The sequence below is a fragment of the Mercenaria mercenaria genome, chromosome 17 (assembly GCF_021730395.1).
Source record: "Mercenaria mercenaria strain notata chromosome 17, MADL_Memer_1, whole genome shotgun sequence".
Lineage (NCBI taxonomy): Eukaryota > Metazoa > Mollusca > Bivalvia > Venerida > Veneridae > Mercenaria > Mercenaria mercenaria.
This window is the reverse complement of record NC_069377.1, coordinates 71,920,315-71,945,380: the sequence shown is the minus strand read 5'-3', so window position 1 is coordinate 71,945,380 and position 25,066 is coordinate 71,920,315. Positions and strand designations below refer to the sequence as shown.

General features: G+C 36.8%; 1 protein-coding gene across 1 annotated transcript; it reads left to right on the top strand.

Moving 5' to 3' along the window:
• Positions 1-484: 484 nt before the first annotated feature.
• On the top strand, positions 485-20,983 carry LOC123537326 (uncharacterized). Its single transcript, XM_045321003.2, has 6 exons — positions 485-703; positions 1,889-2,022; positions 9,032-9,120; positions 16,523-16,639; positions 18,193-18,318; positions 20,820-20,983. Exons 1-6 carry the CDS (start codon positions 542-544, stop codon positions 20,828-20,830), a joined length of 639 nt encoding a protein of 212 aa, XP_045176938.2. The 5' UTR covers positions 485-541; the 3' UTR covers positions 20,831-20,983.
• The last annotated feature ends 4,083 nt before the right edge of the window (positions 20,984-25,066 follow it).

Here is a 25,066-nt window from a genome sequence, read left to right as displayed (position 1 = left end):
CCTAATAATGTTACAATAATGTTATATCTGTTATTGATTTCTGGAGCACCAAGGTGTTCCTTGTTCAGAAAATAGAGCAAATCTGAAAAAATGTCGTATTCCTACCCACCAAAGAAATACATATGTTTGACATTTTTGCTCAGTTTGTCAAGATTCAGCGGTATATTGAATAGGCAAGTAAACTTGCGAGAAGATAATATTGTTTTGCATTTTGACGGTATGTTACTTTTTCTGTGACAAAGTGATATAAATCTTTTCTATCTTGATGTCTTTTCCGGAAAATCGTCAAGAAATGGAGAATGTGTCCTCTTTATATGTATACTCAAATTTGCATACGTGACGAAAAGTTTCACCACTAGTGCAAGGCAGGAAACCATGCATTACATTTCCTGGATTTTTTAAGGTTATTTTTGCAGTTTCATCGGTAATGCGGCCGCCCGGGGGCTTAAATATTAAATGAAACTGAATCTTTACCACAGATAGCAGCAACATACAACGCGTTGCAATCAGTAAAAGTTTTCCATTTTAATTAAACCATAAAATGGGCAAAATCATGATTTTGTTTACTGGTCTAGCAATTATTTTCAGTATCTTTCCAGCACAAGCTACTCCCGAATGCGACTGCGGGAGGGAGCAGTTCATTAGATATGCTAGAATACCGAGCTACAATACCCTGTTGTCACTAAACGAGTTCGATGTTTTCGTAAGTAAATATTTTTCATTTTTCTTTATTTATTTTCCTTTTTTAACTTTTACTATTTTATCTTACATTTTTAGAAATGTTTTTGCAATAACCAAGTTGTAGATGTATCGCTGTTTGTACAGTTTTCATTTTAAATAGATTCAAAATGCACAAGACCTCAAGGCCAGAGACTGTATTTACCAATATCTCGACTACTCGCACTGTCTCCGCGTTCCAATCCATGACTACCTCTATGTTCTCTGAGTTCCAATCCCTCGACTAGTCGTACGTTCTCCGTGCTCTTCGACCAAAGGCACTCGACTATTAGAACGTTCTCCGCGCTGTTCTACCAGAGGCTGTATGTTTAAATCCCTCGACTAACTATAGGTTCTCTGCGCTATTCGGGCTTAAGACAATTGTCTGGACATATTCGCTTCTATCTCTGATTCATATTAGGGAGATGTGAAAGGTCGATGCTGAGATTTTTCTTACGTAACAAATTCCAAATATTTAAAAGCGTTGCGTAGATGTACAAATTATCTTCACATTTTTCCTCAAGATTTCTATTTTTAATAGCAGAGGACTCCGTAGGCAAGTGGTAAAGGTCACGTCCCTCTTTGTCGTTAATGGGAGGCGGCTTTCCGGCTGGGGAGAACAAGGTCAGGCCATTTGTGCCAAAACTAATACCTGGGAAAACCAAGTTCTTTTCTAGTATATGGCATCTACCTATCCAAAACATGTTTCATCGTAAAATTGAATACTGAAAGTATTCTCAAAAAGTTGTCCATTTTAAATAAAGGAATGTCAGTTGTGAAGAAATAAGAATAAATAATTGCTGAAAACTACGTGAAACATACTTATATGAAGTTTCAGCACTGGTACATTATATTATTGCAAATGCACCAAAACGAAGACTTTTAAAGGATTTGAAGCGTCCAAATTGTGGTCCCTTTCCAGAATTAAGCACATGTATCAGTAAATTGACAATCGTTTGTAGAGTAAGATACATGTTTTATATGCTGTTCAATGTTGATTACAAACAACTCTTTCTTTCCATGACTTTTTTTTTTCTCTCCAAAATATGGACGTAACCCTTAAGTCGCTAACAAAAAATATAGTTTTCATTTACTTCAGAAAAATGAGTAAAAGGATTATGTATAGGGTAAGGTTGATTTTATCTAACATTCGACTTTATTTGTCTCACAGGTTGTTGACAGGACAATGATGGAGGCTTATTTCGGTCTTATTCAACCACCAGCATTTGCTCCTGATTTGCATTACAGAACAACAATCACGAGAATACCGGGAAGCTCATTGTACATGCAATCTGTAGACTCGGAGTAAGTTATTATGCAGTATGCAGACGCGAAGTAAGTTACCATGCAATATATAGACGCTGAGTAAGTTGCCATGCAATATGTGGACTCAGAGTAAGTTGCCATGCAATATATAGACGCTGAGTAAGTTACCATGCAATATATAGACGCTGAGTAAGTTGCCATGCAATATATAGACGCTGAGTAAGTTGCCATGCAATATGTGGACTCAGAGTAAGTTGCCATGCAATATATAGACGCTGAGTAAGTTGCCATGCAATATATAGACGCTGAGTAAGTTACCATGCAATATATAGACGCTGAGTAAGTTGCCATGCAATATGTGGACTCAGAGTAAGTTACTTAACAATCTATAAACTCGAAGTATGTTGCCTTGCTATCTTTAAATCGGAGTAAGCTATTTCGCAATCTGTAGAGTCGGAGCAAGCTTCACTGTATTAATTATGTAGATTGTAAGTTACCTTACTATCTTTAGTTATTGAGCAAGTAATCTTGCCAGATACTTTCCCATCTGCAGGGTCGGAAATAATAACCTTTGCTGTCTGTAATTTCGGAGTAAAGTAGACTGTAATCTATAGATTCGTAGTAAGTTACCTGTCATCTGCAGACTTGGAGTAATTTTAAGAGCAATATGCAGATTCGGAGTAAATTGCATGGCAATTTATAGTTTCAAGGTAAAGTAACAGTTATAATCTACAGACTCGGAAAACGTTTCCTTGCAATCTGTAGTTAGTTGCTTTGAAGTATGTAGACTCGGAGTAAGCTGCTTTGAAATAGATAGACTCGGGGTAAGCTGCTTCGAAGTATGTAGACTCGGAAAAAGCTGCTTTGAAGTATGTAGGCTCGGAGAAAGCTGCTTTGAAGTATGTAGATTCGGAAAAAGTTTCCTTGCAATCTGTAGACTCGGAGTAAGTTGCTTTGAAGTATGTAGACTCGGAAAAAGCTGCTTTGAAGTATGTAGACTCGGAGAAAGCTGCTTTGAAGTATGTAGACTCGGAAAAAGTTTCCTTGCAATCTGTAGACTCGGAGTAAGCCGCTTTGAAGTATGTAGACTCGGAAAAAGCTGCATTAAAGTATGTAGACTCGGAGAAAGCTGCTATGAAGTATGAAGACTCGGAGTAAGTTGATTTGAAGTATATAGACCTGGAGTAAGTTGCTTTGAAGAATTTAGACTCGGAGTAAGCTGCTTTGAAGTATGTAGACTCGGAGAGGAGAAAGCTGTTTTGGAGTTTGTAGACTCGGAGAAAGCTGTTTTGAAGTATGTAGACTCGGAGAAAGTTGCTTTGAAGTATGTAGACTCGGAGAACGCTGCTTTGAAGTATGTAGACTCGGAGAACGCTGCTTTGAAGTATGTAGACTCAAAGTAAGTTGCTTTAAAGTATGTAGACCTGGAGTAAGTTGCTTTGAAATATGTAGACTCAAAGAAAGCTGCTTTGAAGTATGTAGACACGAAGTAAGTTGCTTTGAAGTATGTAGACTCGGAGTAAGTCGATTTGAAGTATGTAGACTCCGAGAAAATTGCTTTGAAGTATGTAGACTCGGAGAAAGCTGCTTTGAAGTATGTTGACTCGGAGTAAGTTGCTTTGAAGTATGTACACCTGGAGTAAGTTGCTTTGAAGTATTTAGACTCGGAGAAAGCTGCTTTGAAGTATGTAGACTCGGAGAACGCTGCTTTGAAGTATGTAGACTCGGAGAACGCTGCTTTGAAGAATGTAGACTCGGAGAAAGCTGCTTTGAAGTATGTAGACTCGGTCGGCGTAAGTTGCTTTAAAGTATGTAGACCTTGGGTAAGCTGCTTTGAAGTATATAGACCAGGAGTAAATTGCTTTGAAGTATGTAGACTCGGAGTAAGTTGCTTTGAAGTATGTAGACTCGGAGTAAGCTGCTTTGAAGTATGTAGACTCGGAGTAAGTTGCTTTGAAGTATTTAGGCTCGGAGTAAGTTGCTTTGAAGTATGTAAACCTAGAGTAAGTTGCTTTAAAGTATATAGACCAGGAATAAATTGCTTTGAAGTATGTAGACCAGGAGTAAATTGCTTTGAAGTATGTAGACTCGGAGTAAATTGCTTTGAAGTATGTAGACTCGGAATAAGTTGCTTTGAAGTATGTAGACTCGGAGTAAGTTGCTTTGAAGTATGTAGACTTGGAGAAAATTGCTTTGCAATATGTACACCTTGAGTAAGTTGCTCATCTGTAGACTAACAGAAAGTTACCTTGCAATCAATAGACTGGTAAGTAATACTATGCCCTTATATGTGCAGTGACTGCCCTTTAACCATACAAAAATGATCATAAAATCAATTCGAAAACATTTGTCAAATATCTGCAGCAGAAAATTGTGTATAAAATGCAATGAAATGTTTAATTGCAGATGGTACCTCTAACTGTAAGCATTGGTCAACAGTTGATGATTGGCAAGACAATTTGTTCCTTTTGGTGACCTTTATCTTTTTTAGTCGTAAATTCTATAATATATCCGTTTGTTTTATCTATTGTGAAATTTATTAGAACTCTGCAAAATGTACAGGTTTATATACATTCCAGTAGAATCAAAAAGATACAAACCTTCTAAGAATTAAATTTAGCGGATTAGATTTGATGAAACGCTATTTGTCTCTAAGATACGGCAGCATGTAACGGACACTATAAGATATGTATACCTGGTCACGTGTATTGAATGATGACATGGTGACACATTGCTACTACAGAAATGCAGTTAATTATAAAAGATCATTTATGCATATATATCTCTATTTTTCCGTGGAAAAGGATCCTTCCATACTTTCGCGTGGAAAAGGGTCTTACGTTAGTTTCTATTGAAAAGGATCCATTTTCTGCTTTACGTGATATTCTAGGAATGACAAATGGTGCAATTCTGTGTAAAAACTGCAACTCAGAAATAAAAGAAAAAAACGTTAATAGCAGACATATATCTGGGCCGTTCCATGAAAAAAACTGTATTAGTGACGTGATATAATTTGTGCATATTATAAATATTTTAAAACACAGGAAAATCATTGTTTTTCTTATGTTCATGCAGAAACTAGAAACTAGTGTATTGTAGTTTAGTTATTTAGGGCAAATCAAATTCTACCATATTTTACAAATAAATGTTATTTATGTTGTCATGGCGACCGAAATTCCAAAGCACCCATGCACTATTAGAATATAGCGGTGAATAGATAAAAGGCTCGTGATGAAACCAAAAATACACGGTTAATTTATTTTTCAGTAAAAACAATTAAAACTGTTTCTAAATATTCAAATGTATGACGTTTAGTTAGTGATGCGCATTAACTGTCTTATAGATGACATATGCACACGTTCATCACATTCATAACGTCAGGTCTTTAAATGCATTCGGTTACATACTTAAAAACATTGTAAGTCTTGAAATAGTGAAGATAATTTCTTCAATTTTTCAGATTTGAAATGTAAAAGAATGTTCGGCATGAATATTTTGTTATCTCAATTATGAATCTTTTGTCATTAATACAGGTTTTGTCATGGCACGGCCCATTATTATTATTTAATATCCTACCTTCTTGCGAAATAAAGGGCAAAATCGAGGAGTATAATAAATTTTGGAGACGAAGACTTTTTGACCTTTGTTCAAAACGATGCCAGTTTTTATGATAAACAAGTAAAATACATATTTAAGCAATGTCTTTTTTTTTTGTAAATTACCGCTCAAGAAATTGGAAGTTGATTTATCCGCAGCGTTTGCGCAGGATTTAGGCTTGTCCGGCTAACTCTTCTAGTTCTTTGATATGGTCGATGATATCATTAGATTTGCACTGCGGACTCGTATATTTTAGCTGCGTTGATAAAAATGCCTTTTGATATGTATTTGCGTGTTGGTGTGTGTATGTATAATATCTTTGACACTTCCGCACAAGCTTGATATGTTACCACATTAAAGTAGCAATAGACGATTTCGAGTCGCCCTCTGGCGGCCGGAAATGCATTTGAAATTTTTAGTCAGTATGCCGACCAAAAACCCCCCAAATTGGAGTATGCACAAGATGTTTTTACGTGAAAAGGTTCTACAGCATGTACTTTCATAGAAACTGGATGATGCAATTTTGTCTTCATTGAGCATCTTCAAGATGGCCGCCAAGATGGCTGCCAAAAATGCAAAGACAACATATCTCCTAAATTACAGGACATTATGACAGGATTGTAATGTATATATTATTTTTATTGCTAGAGGTAACATGATAAACATCAAAAGTATAATTCAAAGAAGAAATATTCATGTGAAAAATCCAAAATGGCTGTAAAAAATGGCCGCCAAAACAGAAAATCCCTATATATTGCATTAAACATTCAAAATGTGCAGATATTTTCCACCGTATATGAGTACTTCTAATAATTAGGAATGTATACAAAACTTTAAATGTTCTTCAGTTATTTTATAACGAAGAGGTGGATAAAATGGATATTCTTATTCAAAAGCATAAGAATTAAATTTTGAATATAAACTGTATATAAGAAGTAGGTATGATTTGCGATCAATTTGCTATAAATGCCAGTAATGATATATCAGGTGTCATTATAATGTAACTGTATGAAATTAACTGGTCCTTGTTCTACCTATGTATTATATATGTTAAAAGGTACACTGTTGTCTATATATGATATATTTTGTTTGACTTGAACAATTGGCATGTATATATTTGCTATGTTTTCGTATTCTCCGTCAGAATCACTAGAATCATAATCTGCATCACTGAGTATTTCATCTACATCCTTCGCCAATCATTTGACAGCTACAGTTTTAATGGCAGTTACGTAATATTGTGCAGGAGAGGTGAGCCACAGAACGACAGCGGGATGTTGCACATGGTTGTTCTGATCCAGAAAGGATGAACTTTTAGACAAAGCTGGTGCCCTGGGTGGGGTGGGGGTTGTCTTCCACGAATGTCGTTGGAACAAGCCTCGTAAAGAGTTGGATCCTTTACTCAAACTAAAACTGATAGCATCAAAATTTAAAGGGTCTGGATCCAATCCACTCCATCCTATGCATGACTGTATGTGTGCTCTTAGCATTCTCATTGAACGATTGTTGTTTGGACATATCTGAGCAGTTTTGTTTCCCGATTTGCATGTCCAGATATCATTTCTGATATCGGACAGCCTTTAAGCCTCTTTCATTTCGCAACAGGTAGCAAAAAAACTCCAAATACCTTGTCCATATCCCATCTACATCTCGAAGTTTGTCTAGAATGTACCCTCGTTTCACCTGCATTTTCAGTGCCACATAGTTTGGCAACAGTATCGCATCCAGAGAGGCAAGCTGGAATGTAATGACTGAATGTTTCTTGCCAGTTTCTATGAAGGTACATGTTATAGAACCTTTTCATGCAAAAAAAATTGTGCATACTGTAATTTAAGGTTAGGTAGCTAAATGGCATTTGGCATGCTGACTATTTAAGATAAACTAGAGGAAAACAGAGAGGTTCTGCATTTCCTTCCACAGTTGTAGGACATCATTCAAAGACCGTACAGATAATAGAGGATAATACATGAGTGTCTATTCATATTGAATTTATCAAATGAGCTTTAAATAAAATAATAAAATGCGAGATTCTGTCGAGCATTTCAATCAATTTTATTCAACGAGGTAAACAAATTTAATGTGGAAAGACGTAAATGTAATATTCTTTTTATCGCATGTAAGTTTGTCCTGCTGAAATCTCAAAATTTCTTCTCTGTTTACCTATCATAGATCAAGTAAATGCGACCAACATCTCCTTCGCTTAAACCTCAATATTTCCAGCCCATATCAGCCTCCACTTGATGACTGTAGACTCTTATTCTATTTATCATGTAACTCATATAACCTGCCTAAAACAACATATTTCATTTCGACATGGATAGCGTTTTATTGCTGAAAGTGAAATCAAACCATATAGAATCGTAAAAGCAGGTGTCAGATGTACTAACCAACTGAAACTAGATTCAGAAGTCTCGTGCGCACAACATAGCCGCACAAGAGCAGGGATATAAAGGGACCGGAGACCCTAACTTCAAGTGTATACGGGAAATATGCCCCTACTACAATTTTGACCATCAAATCAAAATAATCACAGAAACAAATAAATGTAAATTAAGAAACCTGCTTGAAAAAAGGCGATAAATATAATTAACAAATAATCGAGGCCTTCGAGTAGCTTGTCGTCTGATCTATCACGGTTCAGAGTTCAGATACGCAGGATTTGAACCCCGAAGGCGTTAGCCCGAGTGGTTAAATATTTAAGGACCTAAAGATGAACCAAAGTTAATTAGACGGTAATCCACAAGAATGTATTCATTGTTTTCATTCTGACGTGCTCAATGAAATATTTCAATAAAAACTATCCTCGGTTTCATTTATCCAAGTAGTTATGAACTGGACGTCAAGCGGCAATGTGACGTAATAATTTACGTCATAATGTTCTCTTACCGGTCCGCGCGTCAACCGTTGTTTGTGGCAGAATATATAGAGCTTGACTTCCTTCTTTGCTTAACTGTCAATATCAAATCGACGCTACGCTCCACGTCAGCCCCCTTTCGGTTTGCACAGTTTCTATTCTATAAAAAGGACATAAATGGTATAAATTGCCAGCGCTCAACTAAACTGACATCACAACATAGAAAACAGAATACCTATTAAGAAGGTTTGTTTGTTTGTTTGTTTTGGGTTTAACGCCGTTTTTCAACAGTATTTCAGTCATATAACGGCGGGCAGTTAACCTAACCAGTGTTCCTGGATTCTGTACCAGTACAAATTTGTTCTCCGCAAGTAACTGCCAACTTCCCCACATGAATCAGAGGTGGAGGACTAATGATTTCAGACACAATGTCGTTTATCAAATAGTCACGGAGAACATACGCCCCGCCCGAGGATCGAACTCACGCGATCCGTAGACAGACGCTCTATCTACTGAGCTAAGCGGGCGGGCTACAGGATATATTCAATACAATGTAAATGAATTAGTTTAAACTGTTGACACATTTTTGAATTTCAGGTCGCGAGGTGAAAACGCAATGTGTAACCGTAATGCTTTGCCTCTACGACCAGTGGATCGTTTCGACAGTGCATTGTTCTACCGTAATGGTAGGTTATGGAGACCAGTTAATCTTTTCATAAGGTGTTCCTCTATCAAAGTGGCACGTTATGAAAGCCTGCGGGTCGTTTTATTCAAACATAGTTCTATCGCAATTGACTGCTTTGGAAAACCAGTTGATCGTTTTCATCAAGCGTTTTTTTTCTATCCTAACGGTGCGTTTTAACAGACCAGTTGATCATTCATGAGGCGTTGCTCTATCGTAATGGTGCTTTATGAAAAGCCAATGGGTCGTTTTGATAACGCGCTGTTCTATCGTAATGGTGATCATTTTCATTGCTCTATCGTAATTCCATGTAATGACTATTTGGTCGTCTTCATAATGCATAACGAAATACCGATGGGTCGCTTTAATAAGCCGTTGTTCTACCGTACGTGTGCGTTATGAAAGACTATTTGATCGTTTCATAAGGCGTTTGTCTATAGTATGGTGCGGCGTTACGAAAGACCGTTGGATCGTTTTTAAGCCGTTGCTCCATCGTAATTGTGCGTTATCAATGATCAGTTGATCGTTTCATAAATCGTTGCTCTATCGTAAGGAAACTGTATGACAGAGCATTAGGTCGTTTTGATATGGCGTTTTTTTTATCACAGTGTACCATTATCGAAGACCAGTTGATCGTTTATAGGGCGTTGCTGTATCGAAATGGTTAGTTATATAACAGATGGTAAAACGTCACTTTGTCGTAATTGTACGGTATAACAGATCGGTGGGTCGTTTTGATAAGGCGTAGTTCTATCGCAATGAATTGTTATGGAAAACCAGTTTCTGGTATTGCTCTATCGAAATGGTACGGTCATGACAGAATTATTGGTCGTTTTAATAATATGTTGGTCTGCCGTAATGATGCGTTAAAACAAACCGGTTTATCGTTTTCATCAGGTGTTGCTTTATGGAAATGGTACGGAAATGACAGACTTATTGGTCGTTTTAATAACGTGTTCTTCTGCCGTACTGATGCGTTATAACAAACCCATTCTATACATAGAGCGTGACGTCACACATTCCGTCTAACCTCTATACTAGGAACTGATAACTAGCCGATTTTGGATAATTGTACATACACTAAAACATAGTCCCGCGGAGGACGGTAAATGTTCAGAATCTACTTATTTTTTCATGTTATTACAAGAAATATGCGTAATTGTGATTACTTAAACTTTTTAAACCGTTATCGTTCTCTGACTCGTGTCATAGAATTATTTTTTGACAAAAAGGAAAATCTACTTTCACTTTCCTATACTATAGTATTGCAACGCAATTATGGTATATTCAATTTTGATCTGGAGACTTAGATACCATAAGATCAATGTCCTAAACGTCTAAATGATGCACAAATAGAGTGCTTAAGTCACGTCATCAAGAAGGAATACTGTGTGGCCTGATATACCAGCTGGCACCCCATGTCAATGTACATGTATATCATAATTCATATTCTGTTCAAAGTGTTAATAACCAAACACTTACTCTAAGTTTACATATTGCAATTCTGATAGTCTAGTCCTGCCCTTGGTGCACCACTGACAGACAAAAGAGAGAATAATTTCTCTGCTATTACTAACTGGAAATGCTAAAAAGTACTTGTTGTTAATGAATGAATCATAGACAGTGTAATACTGACAGAATTTCCGTTTTCAATATCACTATCATGAGTGAAAAACAACCACCTTTGTGAATTCCAGTTTTATTTGTACATATATTAAAGTTCATACACATTATTTTGCAGTTTTTTTTTTTGTTTTTTTTTATTAATTAACAGGCCTTTTAAACATGGGGAACATATCAAACAAATACACTTCAGGTAAACATATAAAATCCTAAGCACAGACAACTTCAATACAATATAATTATTAATGGAAGTATTTGCTGATCAATAGTAAAAAAGGGCTAAGTCATGAATACTGACTGGCAAGCCATTCAATAAGTGGTATATAACATGACTTTAGACATTAATATTAACTATTATTCTCAAATATTAGACATGTCATAAAACACAAACTATGGACCAGATATTTATGTAAGAAGTCATGCAATATTACTAATGATTATTAATATTATTACTGGTACACACATTAAAACATTTTATCAAATCAGTAAGAGGTAAAAGGGTAATACACTCATAACTTAAATGAAAATAATAACTAAAATGTTAACAATGTGTATATATATACAGTCAATAAAAGATGTTTAAAATGTTTCTAGATTCTGTTCAATGTTTTAATTTGATAGTATTTCACACAAAAATTCTATTTCCCAGGCTAGTTGTAAAATATTTGGTTCATTCTTCTCTCAGAAAGTAGGTTTAATTTCCAATGTTTGACCAAAGATTCTCTCCATCTTTTTTACATCTTCCAACCAAAACTTTTAGTAAATATTATGTCAACCATACCATTTAAAACACAAAGCAATATGTTTAAATCAAGTCCCTTTCTTCTGAAATGGATAATTTATTCAGATACAAAAATAAGAATGTCACTTAGTTTCAAAAGATTCCATTATTTCTATCACTACACCTTTCTGACAGTTCATGCAGCAGATTAAGAAATATGCAAGGATTTTTTATAGTTACCTTTACAAATATGTAATGTAATATACTGTTACTAGTATCTTGGTCAGTATTCATCTAGTCAATTTTTACTAAATAAAACAAAAATGTCCTAGTTTGTATTACCTATTGACCTGCAGTTATAAAACATGGGACATGCCTGTTTCTCAGTTGAAAAAAATGTAAATGTTACATTAGTATATACCTACCATTTCATGTATCTAAACTGTAACATTTTATCAAAGTTAATAGGATATTGTATTCAACAACAAAATTTACAACAATAAATTAAAGCATCAGTCTCATAAGTTTTCCATGGCAAAATGCTTGAAACACTTTCTAAATGTGCTGTGTTATGAAAAATATCATAAGATCAAATGTACATACATGAAGAATTGAAGATTTATGTGTTAAAATTTGGAAGGGTAAATTGACATAATTGGAGGTTATAAGGTGGACAAGTGCCAGGTCAGGATTCGAACCTGAGACCTCCTATGTCTGGGGTGCTCTAACCAACTGAGCTACCTGTCACTGACTGTCCTCACCGGGAAATAAATTCTGAGATTTTTTACAATCTTGAAGCAAGCTGAGAAATCTTTATTGAATAAGATTTTTACTATTCCGATATCATATAAACTCGTACTAATTATCAACTGTTTATTCAAATTTATATAGAAAAAATATCAATTAACAAAACAAGAATACAATACAAGAAAACAAAGTGTACATCTGGTAATTAGCCTTTTAAGTCTGGACCATTTCTGACTGGACTGTACATTTAGCCTTACTGAACTACATCGAACCGATACTTTGGAAATTAGTCCTGCAAAAAATAAAAAAAATGTATGATTGACAATATTTCAATTTATAGTTATACTGAATTCGAAAATGGTACGTTCAATACTTATGTACATTCGTACAATGAATGATGTACATGTACAGCTCAGTAGGTAGCACGTAGATCTACAGATCGTGAGTTCAATCCTCGGGCGGGGCTAATGTTCTTTGCGGCTATTTGATAAACAATATTTGTGTTTGAAAAAATTTGTCCTCCACCTCCGATTCATGTGGAAAAGTTTGCAGTTACTTGTAGAGAACAGGTTTGTACTGGTACAGAAATCAGGAACACTGGTTAGGTTAACTCCCCGACGTAACATGACTGAAATACTGTTGAAAAACGGCTTTAAACTCAAAACAAACAATCAAAAAGCTGTACAGAAATATACATGTACAATTTTGCAGGTAAACAAGCTAAACGATGTCGTTTTCATGTATGAATCGATTTGCACAACTGCAGATAACTTAAATTCATCATTTCAAATGATACTAAAATGGATACACTAGAATTAATCATACTCTGGAAACAACAATGGTGAATATTCAACTAAAAATGCAAAGCACACTTTCACTTCCTTGTTTACGACTCCATGTTGAAAATACTTCTTACCCATAATGCCCCGAGCGAAAGTACACAGGTCAGCGCTACGGTAGTGTACACAATGTAACAAACCGTATCATTTTCATAAGGCGTTGCTCTATCGAAATGATACGGTAATGACAGACTTATTGGTCGTTTTAATAAAATGTTGTTCTGTCGTAATGATGCGTTATAACAAACAGGTTTATCGTTTACATAAGGCGTTGCTCTATCGTAAAAGTGCGTTATGAAAGACCGTTGGGTCGTTTCAATAAGCCATTGTTCTGTCATAATTTTACGTTATGAATGACCATTTGATTGTTTTCATCAGACGTTGCTCTATCGAAATGATAAGAGAATGACAGACTTATTGGTCGTTTTAATAACATGTTGTTCTGTCATAATGATGCGTTATAACAAACCATTTTATCATTTACATAAGACGTTGCTCTGTCACAAAGGTGCGTTAAGACAGACAGTGGGTCGTACTGATAATTTATTTATTTATCTGGGTTTTACGGCGCACCAACACAGTATAGGTTATATGGCGCCAAACAGGACTACAAATTTTGGTTCTACATCTCATTTACATCGAAATAAAAACATGAGGTATGGAATCGTACTGATAAACCATGGATCTATCATAAATATGCGTTATGAAATAACAATGGATTCTTTTGATAAGGCGATACGATTATAACTGTGCATTATAAAAGATCAGTGGATCAATTTAATTAGCCTTTGTTGTATCGTAATGATACGTTATAACAGACCATTTGATCGTTTTTATAAGGCACATTGCTCATCATAATGGTGTGTAAAAAATATCCGTTTGATTGTTTTATAAGGCATTGCTCTATCGTAATGGCGCATTATGAAAGACCGTTGGCCGGTTTTTTTTTTTGAAATGGTGAGTTATGAATGACAAGTCGATCGTTTAAATAAACCTTATTCTATTGTAATGCTGCGTTATGAAATGTCATTTGATCCTTTTTATTTGGCGTTGCTCTAACGTTATGGTGCATTATTGAAGACCACTTGATCGCTTAAATATTGCGTTGTTCTATCGTAATGCTGCCTTGTGATTTAACGTAAATGGTGAGTTATGACAAACAAGTCGGGCGTTTTGATAAGGTGCTGGTTCTATCGTATTAGTGCGTAAACGGAAGACCAGTGGGTCGTTTTGATAAGGTGTTGAATCTATCGTAATGGTGCGTATCGGAATACTAGTGGGTCGTCTAATAAGGTGTTGTATTATCATAATGGTGCGTAATGGAAGACAAGTAGGTCGTTTTGATAAGGTGTTGGTTCTATCGTAATGGTGCGTAACGAAAGACCAGTGGTTCGTTTGGATAAGGTGTTGGTTCTATCGTAATGGAGCTTTACGGAAGATCAGTGGGTCTTTTTGATAAGGTGTTGGTTCTATCGTAGTGGTGCGTAATGGAAGACCAGTGGGTCGTTTTGATAAGGTGTTGTTCTATCGCAATGGTGCGTATCGGAAGACAAGTAGGTCTTTTTGATAAGGTGTTGTTCTATCGTAATTGTGCGTAACGGAAGACCAGTGGGTCGTTTTGATAATTTGCTGGTTCTATCGTAATGGTGCGTAACAGAAGACCAGTGGGTCGTTTTGATAAGGTGTTGATTCTATCGTAATGGTGCGTAACGGACGACCAGTGGGTCGTTTTGATAATATGCTGGTTCTATCATAATGGTGCGTTACGGAAGACCAGCGGGTCGTTTTGATAAGGTGTTGTTCTATTGTAATGATGCGTAACAGAAGATCAGTGGGTCGTTTAGATAAGGTGTTGATTCTATCGTAATGGTGCGTAACGGAAGACCAGTGGGTCGTTTTGATAAGGTGTTGGTTCTATCGTAATGGTGCGTAACGGAAGACCAATGGGTCGTTATGATAAGGTATTGGTTCTATCGCAATGGTGCGTAACGGAAGACCAGTGGGTCGTTTTGATAAGGTGTTGTTCTATCGTAATGGTGCGTAACGGAAGACCAGTGGGTCGTTTTGATAAGGTGCTGCTTCTATCGTAATGGTGCGTAACGGAAGACCAGTGGGTCGTTATGATAAGGTATTGGTTCTATCGCAATGGTGCGTAACGGAAGACCAGTGGGTCATTTTGATAAGGTGCTGGTTCTATCGTAGTGGTGCGTAAACGAAAGACCAGTGGGTCGTTTTGATAAGGTGTTGATTCTATCGTAATGGTGCGTATCGGAATACCAGCGGGTCGTTTTGATAAGGTGTTGTTATATCATAATGGTGCGTAATGGAAGACAAGTGGGTCGTTTTGAAAAGACCTTGTTTCTATCGTAATGGTGCGTAACGGAAGACCAGTGGGTCGTTTTGATAAGGTGCTGCTTCTATCGTAATGGTGCGTAACGGAAGACTAGTGGGTCGTTTTGATAAGGTGCTGCTTCTATCGTAATGGTGCGTAAAGGAAGACCAGTGGGTCGTTTTGATAAGGTGCTGGTTCTATCGTAATGGTGCGTAACGGAAGACCAATGGATCGTTTTGATAAGGTGCTGCTTCTATCGTAATGGTGCGTAAAGGAAGACCAGTGGGTCGTTTTGAAAAGGTCTTGTTTCTATCGTAATGGTGCGTAACGGAAGACCAATGAGTTGTTTTGATCAGGTGTTGTTCTATCGTAAGGTTGCGTAACAGAAGACCAGTGGGTCGTTTTGATAAGGTGTTGATTCTATCGTAATGGTGCGTAACGGACGACCAGTGGGTCGTTTTGATAATATGCTGGTTCTATCATAATGATGCGTTACGGAAGACCAGCGGGTCGTTATGATAAGGTATTGGTTCTATCCCAATGGTGCGTGACGGAAGACCAGTGGGTCATTTTGATAAGGTATTGGTTCTATCGTAATGGTGCGTAATGAAAGACCAGTGGGTCGTTTTGATAAGGTGTTGGTTCTATCGTAATGGTGCGTAACGGAAGACCAGTGGGTCGTTTTGATAAGGTGTTGGTTCTATCGTAATGGTGCGTAACGGAAGACCAATGGGTCGTTTTGATAAGGCTTTGCTCCCTTGTTACTGTCGGATATGGAAGACCAGTGGAGGGAATCGCTTATCAGATTTGTGTATGTCGTCCTCTTTGATAAGATACCGACTTGGGTTAAGTCTTCTTTAATATGTCCAAAATATAAATATCATCAAGACCCGAAATAAATTTACTGCTGGCCGTGTTAACAGTTTGACTTACCTTGTTCCTTATGTATCAAAGTAATGGAATATCTACGCCGTACCTTTCTTTTCAATGCATCCTTACTGTAGAAACAGATGTTACAAGTGGTAAAAAGTATATTTTATGGACAAAATTTCATTAAAATTATTATGTTTTATCATACAAAAAGGAAACAAATAAGTGAGCATTTATAATATTCAGAATATATGACCTTGCTGTTACATTTCAGAGACAACTACAGTACAGGCTGTGTGGTCATCTTGCCCAGAGAAGTACGTTTGGAACATGTTCTGTTCCAACTACATAGTTGGACAAAGGAGATGCCTGCTCGAGGAAACTATGTTTAGTAAGTATGGGGCGCATGTTTGCAAGTTTCAATTTTAAATTTCTCACAGCGCAAATAAGACTTTCTTAAAAATAGATTCACTGAAGTCTAGTCTGGCCTTCCGACTGTCTTTCAAGTTAGGTCTGGCCTCTTGTCTTTCCGCCAGATTAAGCGTGTCCTTCTGTCTGTCTTTCAAGTTAGGTCTGGCCTCCTGTCTTTCCGGTCCCTTCTGTCTGTCTTTCAAGTTAGGTCTGGCCTCCTGTCTTTCCGGTCCCTTCTGTCTGTCTTTCAAGTTAGTTCTGGCCTCCTGTCTTTCCGTCAGGTTAAGCCTGTCCCTTCTGACTGTCTTTCAAGTTAGGTCTGGCCTCCTGTCTTTCCACCAGATTAAGCGTGTCCTTCTGTCTGTCTTTCAAGTTAGGTCTGGCCTCCTGTCTTTCCGGTCCCTTCTGTCTGTCTTTCAAGTTAGGTCTGGCCTCCTGTCTTTCCGTCAGGTTAAGCCTGTCCCTTCTGACTGTCTTTCAAGTTAGGTCTGGCCTCCTGTCTTTCCGTCAGGTTAAGCCTGTCCCTTCTGTCTGTCTTTCAAGTTAGGTCTGGCCTCCTGTCTTTCCGGTCCCTTCTGTCTGTCTTTCAAGTTAGGTCTGGCCTCCTGTCTTTCCGTCAGGTTAAGCCTGTCCCTTCTGGCTGTCTTTCAAGTTAGGTCTGGCCTCCTGTCTTTCCATCAGGTTAAGCCTGTCCCTTCTGACTGTCTTTCAAGTTAGGTCTGGCCTCCTGTCTTTCCACCAGATTAAGCGTGTCCTTCTGTCTGTCTTTCAAGTTAGGTCTGGCCTCCTGTCTTTCCGGTCCCTTCTGTCTGTCTTTCAAGTTAGGTCTGGCCTCCTGTCTTTCCGTCAGGTTAAGCCTGTCCCTTCTGACTGTCTTTCAAGTTAGGTCTGGCCTCCTGTCTTTCCGTCAGGTTAAGCCTGTCCCTTCTGTCTGTCTTTCAAGTTAGGTCTGGCCTCCTGTCTTTCCGGTCCCTTCTGTCTGTCTTTCAAGTTAGGTCTGGCCTCCTGTCTTTCCGTCAGGTTAAGCCTGTTCCTTCTGACTGTCTTTCAAGTTAGGTCTGGCCTCTTGTCTTTCCGCCAGAATAAGCGTGTCCTTCTGTCTGTCTTTCAAGTTAGGTCTGGCCTCCTGTCTTTCCGTCAGGTTAAGCCTGTCCCTTCTGTCTGTCTTTCAAGTTAGGTCTGGCCTCCTGTCTTTCCGGTCCCTTCTGTCTGTCTTTCAAGTTAGGTCTGGCCTCCTGTCTTTCCGTCAGATAGGCTGTCCTTCTGACTGCTTTCAAGTTGGTCTGCCTCCTGTCTTTCGTCAGTTAAGCCGTCCCTTCTGACTGTCTTTCAAGTTAGGTCTTGCCTCCTGTCTTTCCGTCAGGTTAAGCCTGTCCCTTCTGACTGTCTTTCAAGTTAGGTCTGGCCTCCTGTCTTTCCGTCAGGTTAAGCTTGGCCTTCTGTCTGTCTTTCAAGTTAGGCCAAATGTTTGTCTGTCACTTAAGCCTTCTGTATCAATTGATAAATTATTGGAGACACCAATGACTTTTTCAGGTCTTTATATACATGGAAATATGGATGATCAACCACTGTTCAATATTGCGGAAGACCTTTACCGCGCCACTGGAGTCGCATTTGGCGCAATAAACTTCAAATGGTTCTTTACATTCGGCGAAAACAGTAAGACATTTGATAACAAATATGTTTTATTAGGTCACTTGAGTACGAAAGGTTAGATATTGTGATATCACTCACCTCTGTCGTTTTATCGTTCACGTGTTCTGGTCTATAACAATCAAACCGCCATAATAACGAGGGATTGTAACGTGCTGTAATCTGGTTCCCTCAAACGAGTATTAAACTTTATAACCTATATATTTCTATTCATCACATTACTCTAACAGGTTAAATCTGATCATTTACAGAATACCGTTCAGAACGTTCACCACTCATACGGACGGACCTGTGTAGTTGTTACGTTACCATGTATTTCATTGCCTGAAATACAATAACAACAAAACCTTTATTCTAAGATAGAGTCTTGAATTCCTAATTTTTGGTTTTATTTTCTTATGAACGCACAGAAACTATTTACATTTACTCAGAATACTATCATAACCTTTTTATTATCAAATGCCACTTTACATTAAATGATTCTATATGTCATGTAAACGTAAACCTGGTCTCCTTTTAAAAAAATCCTGCAGTGAAACGTTATTTCGTAAAAACAATACAAAAAAAAAACAGAATCAAGTACAACCTGAGGGTGGGCTACCCAAACTAGTATCTCTATCTTTGTCACAAGACTCTTTTCTTATCCGTTTTTGTTTCTTACATTTACCTAAAGGTGTATAAAAGAATTTTAAAAAATTGCACATCGTTAGAAGGTTTGGGAGGTACGTTAGAACAAAACTTGATATTGCTGATAATAGTGACTGGGAATAAAGGGGAACAAGTCATAACTTCTTTTGTGGCATTCCATTAGCTGCACTGCAAAGCCAGGACAGAACAACATTTTTTCTCATCCGTTTTTGTTTCTGCTATTTACTGGTAAATACTTAAAGATGGGCAAAAGAAATACAAAAAAAATACAAAAAACTGTATTTGATGTTCTTATGCAAGTTTTGTATCATTTCATTTCTGCGAGGTCCTAAATTATGAAGTATAAAAATTATACGTTTTGTTGGATCTTTTATAACAGTGACAGTATAACAGGCAAAGTAACATATGCACCAACTCGTTAAAAATGTTAGGGGTCTAAAATATACCGTAAACAGCTAGGAATCCACATACACCACTTGTCATACCAGATGTTTTGCTTTTTGCATACATTTGGTAAAACACAAAAGAATATATGAGCATGTCTGCTTATAAATGTAATCTGAGATCTTATTTGAACTACGTGCGACCTAATTTGAGACAGAAACGTTTTGATCTAAATACACTGGACTACTTTATCACTTATATAAATTACATAATTTTAAAAGGCAGCTTAAATACAATCGGTGATTTACAGGCCGGGCTACATTATGATTATCATTTTCATCTTTTGGGTGTGTGGAGGATAATAAGGATTCTATCATTTTCAAAACTCTACAAGCGGGTAAACCAGAAACCGATAGGGGCGTGGTCACGATACTAGCTTAAAAACTCTTCTCACCAGGAAACACTAGTCTGATTTGAAAATAGCCCCACACAGTTGTTGTACAACATGGCTACCAGAATACGTGCAAACTGTTTTATAACAGTAGATTGAAAAATGCTGAAATGTAAATGTTAGCCGAAATCGCTGGTGAAATTTCATACAGATGTGTTTCTTTTAAATGAACAACTATCTGACAAAATTGCTCAACAAAAAGACTCACAGTTAGTGTAGTTGTTTTTCTCTGTACATTTTGATAGAAACTATTAAAATACATTTGATTTAAACTACCGGTTCTTATACCTTTGGTAAACCTTCTGCAGAGATGTTCAAGCGGTTGCGATTTGTCAAAACTATGGCCTCCGTGAGTTTGACTGATTGATGTCTAGATTCATAAACGTGATATGATAAATATATTCGTATCAGAGATCGCTTGTTTGATTTCAGAATAAGTTCAGACAATCGGTCCTTTGTTTGATCTTCTACCAAAACTGTTATTGCAATGCAGCCACCAGGAAAAAGTAGTTTGGTGTTTCTGTCAGATCTTCAAAACAGTTTGACAGAATGAATCTGAATATGGGTCACATGTACAATAAAGCTAGATCAATAGTATGTGGGAAAATGAAACTTTCTTCAATAGATCTTCATAAACCATAGACAAGATGACGATCAAAATAATATGACACAAATGATCCTTCAGTGGACTTTCTTATACTAAGATTGTTCTTTAAATAACGTTGCACATTGTGTGCGTGCCCGTTTCCCTTGAGTACTTTGATAGCTTTGTTTGAGCTGTAGAATTTACGTGCACAATTTAGGGTATTGACTCTTTTTACTTTTGTATCAATTTGTAACATTTTCAAAAATTCGGGGCGAAGATTATTTAAATGATATAACTTTTTGGAGGGAATAAAGGGAGAAAACTTGAACGATTTTCACTACGATTCGTTTCTTGATTTACCTTCATCATCTTTAAAGCTATATAAAACGTTGTTTTGTTACTTGAACCATAAACTAATTGTGTTTTCGATCTTTCCAGCTCTCTGCTGATACATACATGCAGGAACGAAACAAGCAGAAACAGCCAGAACTAATTATTTGTCGGAAACAGTGACAGCATAACAATCGGTTTATATTTGTATCGATCTTGTTGTGGACATTTGTTTGACAGAGGAAAATAAATCATATAAACTAAAGATTTGTATTATATACTACTATTTTGTCATAATCTTTTACAAACAAATACATGAGCAAATATTTTGTTCCTTTTCCGTTTTATCAAGTTGTCCTGTCACTAAAGTTGTTCTTAAGCATCATACTATCCTTTGTATAAATATATTTATGCTACATGAACAGATCAATAACACATTTTTTTCATTATTTTTGTACAAATGTATAATTTTCAATCAATGTGCATATCAATTTGCATGAGTCGTAAAAAAAATCCGATCCTCCAAGACTACAATATTAAATCATCAGTATTTATTGTAAACCTATGTAAAAAGTCGATCACAAGTAAAATACAGCAGGCAGAAAACAAATTACGTATTGTACTGTAAATCACGTATTTTTCATTTTGCCATTAAATAGCACAACTTTCTTCGGCTCTCGTGCATTTGCCAGGACGGATCACGCGCGTCTTGTATGATCCACCCTGTCAAAATCCACTCGAGCCGGCTACAGTGTCCAAGATCAAGTGACTATACAATTATTTTCATGGCATAGGATCATGTAAAGGACAAATAAATAAAGGTGTATTGCACCTCAAAATGGTAGCAACGCATTTTGGTAGTCACTACCAAAATTCGGCCGAGTTTTGGTAGTCACTACCAAAATGTGTTAAATCAACGCAGTTTGGTAGCTTACAAAGATGCAGTACCAAATTGCGTTGGATATGTAAACATCCAACGCAAAACGGCATTAATAATAATCACATGATTTACAGAAAAGAATATTTTGTGATGAATGGACAATATTATTTCAAAGAGAGTCATGATAGAACTAAGTCGCTCATCCGACCTTGACCTTTTGACCTTGAAACTTGGCACAACTATTCGCCACACTTATTTGATGCGTCGTTCGCATGACCATAGGAAAGGCTTCACAAACGCCCATAAGTAAGTAGACTGTTTGAGATTAAAATTCAGGAGATTCGCGAGGAAAGGTCACATAAGACGAGTTCTATAATACCTTTAAAAGTATATAGGACACCTAAAACATGTACAGAATCCACCATTTATGTTTATGTGGGATGTTTAAAAAAATATCTAGGTGAAGGACCCACATGCCATTCTCATATTTATACTTAGTTTTACAGAAATCAACAATTTCGTGCTTTAAAATATCTCGGTGAACTATCCCTCCGACAACACTAGCACATTCAAACAACAAAACAATACAATGTTATTGCATAGGAAGCGTCGTTTGAGGTCCCTTTCACACGCTCAGGAATCTACATTTTGGTTGTTTTTATACGCAAACTATATCTTGGGAGGGGAACTCCGAACCCCTCCCCCACCGTTTTTATAGGAGACATTCCCTCTCTCTCTCTCTCTCTCTCTCTCTCTATCTCTCTCTCTCTCTCTCTCTCTCTAATCTGTCTGTCTTTAACTGATTAGAGGTGGTACATGTTTTTAATTTCTTTTTACTGGAGCATATATAGTGCATCTTTCAGCTCTGTCAAAATTTATCCATCGTCTTTTAAGTCTCTTTTATGCTCTTCAGTGCATGATTAGCGAACACTTCCTAATTCTTACCGGTACAGACGCATTTTCTTTCTGGTCTGGCGCCAGTGGGGGCGGGGGCTCGTGGCCGAATGGTTAACGCCGCTGACTTCTCTCGACGCAGAAGTTTTGAAACCTCGCATAGGTGTAATATTCTTTAATTTGAGGAAGCCATCCAGCTGGCTTACGGAAAGTCGGTGGTTCTACCTACGTGCCCGACCTTGATGAAATAATTCCTTCATCATCAAAAGCTAGAAAGTTGCCGTAAGCGATGTGTATGTGTTGGAGTGACGTTAACCATTAACAAATCACCTAAGAATTATATTGCCTACTCAATTTCGAAAGTTATATAAATACGTAAATACAGTCCAAACTCGGTATCTCGAAGTTCAAGGGACCGTGCTTTTTATTTCGAGATAACCGAAATTCGAGTTATGAGGAGGGACGTCTATGGACGAAATGATAAAAAAGTTGATTCTATTACGAAAAGATTTAATAAAAAATATTAAAAAAAAACTGTTTCCGTTATGCCGTGTATACTTTGTCGGCACTTTTCACGTACATGATTCCGTACAGTTTTTGTTTATCAAAGTTTTCAGTTTTTTAAAGATTGAAAAGGATATAATCTCAAATGTTTTTGAGCCAAATTTCCTGTTTGTACCACGTTTCTCTACCGGAGGATTGACAGCATTTCGATCTGACATTTTGAACGAATGATGCTTTCCCCCAAGAAGTTATTTTTTACACATTCTCATCGCGATTTCCTCTAATTAATCCTTATTGAAGATCCCATCTGTTTAAACAAATTAATTCATTAGTTTAATTTAAAAGCAATTTTCATAACGTTCAAAAACAAATGACAGCTGATTAAGAAATCTAATGTTTACATCAATCAATTATCATTATTGCATTATGACATCATCTCACTTTGATAATCGCCGCACCTTTGATATGTCGGCATCACGGCTCTCTGGTGAGACAATAAACATGGACGTATTTTAAAAACCAACCCCATTCACAATGAGATGTGTGAAATTTTGTTGCATATTTCCCCACTTCGACTTACCAAGTTTACAATGCACTTGAATTATTTGACGGGACTGAAAATTCCCTTCGACACATCCGGAGTCTTCGTATGTCAAATTTTGACGTAACCGGAGTTGAATTACATATATAAAGAAGGAAATTCGACGGGACTTGAAAATTTCTTCGGCTTAAGCGGAATTTCGAGGTAAGCGAGTTTGAGATACCGAGTTTCGACTGTAATTAATAAATTGCATACTCTGCGTGTACTTTGATAAAACAATAATTTCCGATTAAAGGAAACTTTTAGATTACTCCGTTTAGAGACTTTCAGTTTTTAGGCTTTATTCTGAGTGAATACTCTGATTTAGACCTCTAAATGTTGCCTCGACAGCTCAGTGGTAATGCGTCCAGTTTGAGTGTCGGTTGTCTGTATTTCGATCCGAATGTAGGACGTTTTGGCCAGTGGACGTTTTGGCCTGGACGTTTCGGCCTAGGATCTTTCGGCCTAGGATGTTTTGGCCAGGCATTTTTTGGGGGTAGGACGTTTTGGCCAAAAATAAGTTGTGGTTCCATATCATGCAAAATATGGTCTGGAGATTATTCTAAAAATGTTATAGTATAAGTGAACAAATTAAACTGATAATAAAACATACTCATGGTATTTTATTTTTATTTTTATAATCTTTCTATATGTATACATATAAACATATACACATTGTATGTGTTTGTGTATGTGAAAATATTTGTCATTTACAACAAACCAAAAGAGTTTATTTTATTCACAATTACATTTTTAAAAAGAATGATCAATTATACTGTAACATATGATAACATATTAATGTCCAGATCATAATTTGCATATTATGGAAATAATTTCTTTTTGGCCAAAACATCCTACCTCAAAAATTTTCTTGGCCAAAACGTCCTAGGCCAAAAGATCCTAGGCCGAAACGTCCGGGCCAAAACGTCCGTGGCCAAAACGTCCGTCCGGCCTCGTCGTATATTAGAACTGTTCCTGAACATCTTACGTATTTTGCTGAATACAACTTGGTGAATCATCTAGGATTTTTTTTTTCGTTTCCATTACATTAATATGTGGCATCTGTTAAAATTAGTAAACAAAGAAATGGCTTTCAACAGATTATTTCTGTGGACTTAAAAGCAAATAATGTTAAACACAAGAAACTTTTATATAGCTTGTCCAGAAGTCCTTACAAAAATCAAATAATAAATTGTATAATAAAATTAAATAAAATGCACACTACCTCCTCCATTCTTATTTTTTATTTTTCCTGCTGAAAATAGTATAGTCGTTTAAAATCTTACAACTATTTCAGATATCGTAAAAGGATGAAAGAAATGGTTGTACATTACACGTATTATAGGATTCTGTTGCAGGTAATCACACGTTACATGATGTTGTATGGGATTATTTTATGTCGGATTGTCAAGGTGATAGCCACGTGACTTGAATATTGATACTTAAATTGATGAAATCTATCCCTTTGCTGGCCTCATATTTTAACATTTAGTTGCG

Coding starts and splice junctions, on each gene's coding strand:
- LOC123537326 (XM_045321003.2), top strand. CDS start 542: ATGGGCAAAATCATGATTTTGTTTACTGGTCTAGCAATTATTTTCAGT. Junction 704..1,888: donor TAAACGAGTTCGATGTTTTC/GTAAGTAAATAT, acceptor TTTGTCTCACAG/GTTGTTGACAGGACAATGAT. Junction 16,640..18,192: donor GCTCGAGGAAACTATGTTTA/GTAAGTATGGGG, acceptor TGACTTTTTCAG/GTCTTTATATACATGGAAAT.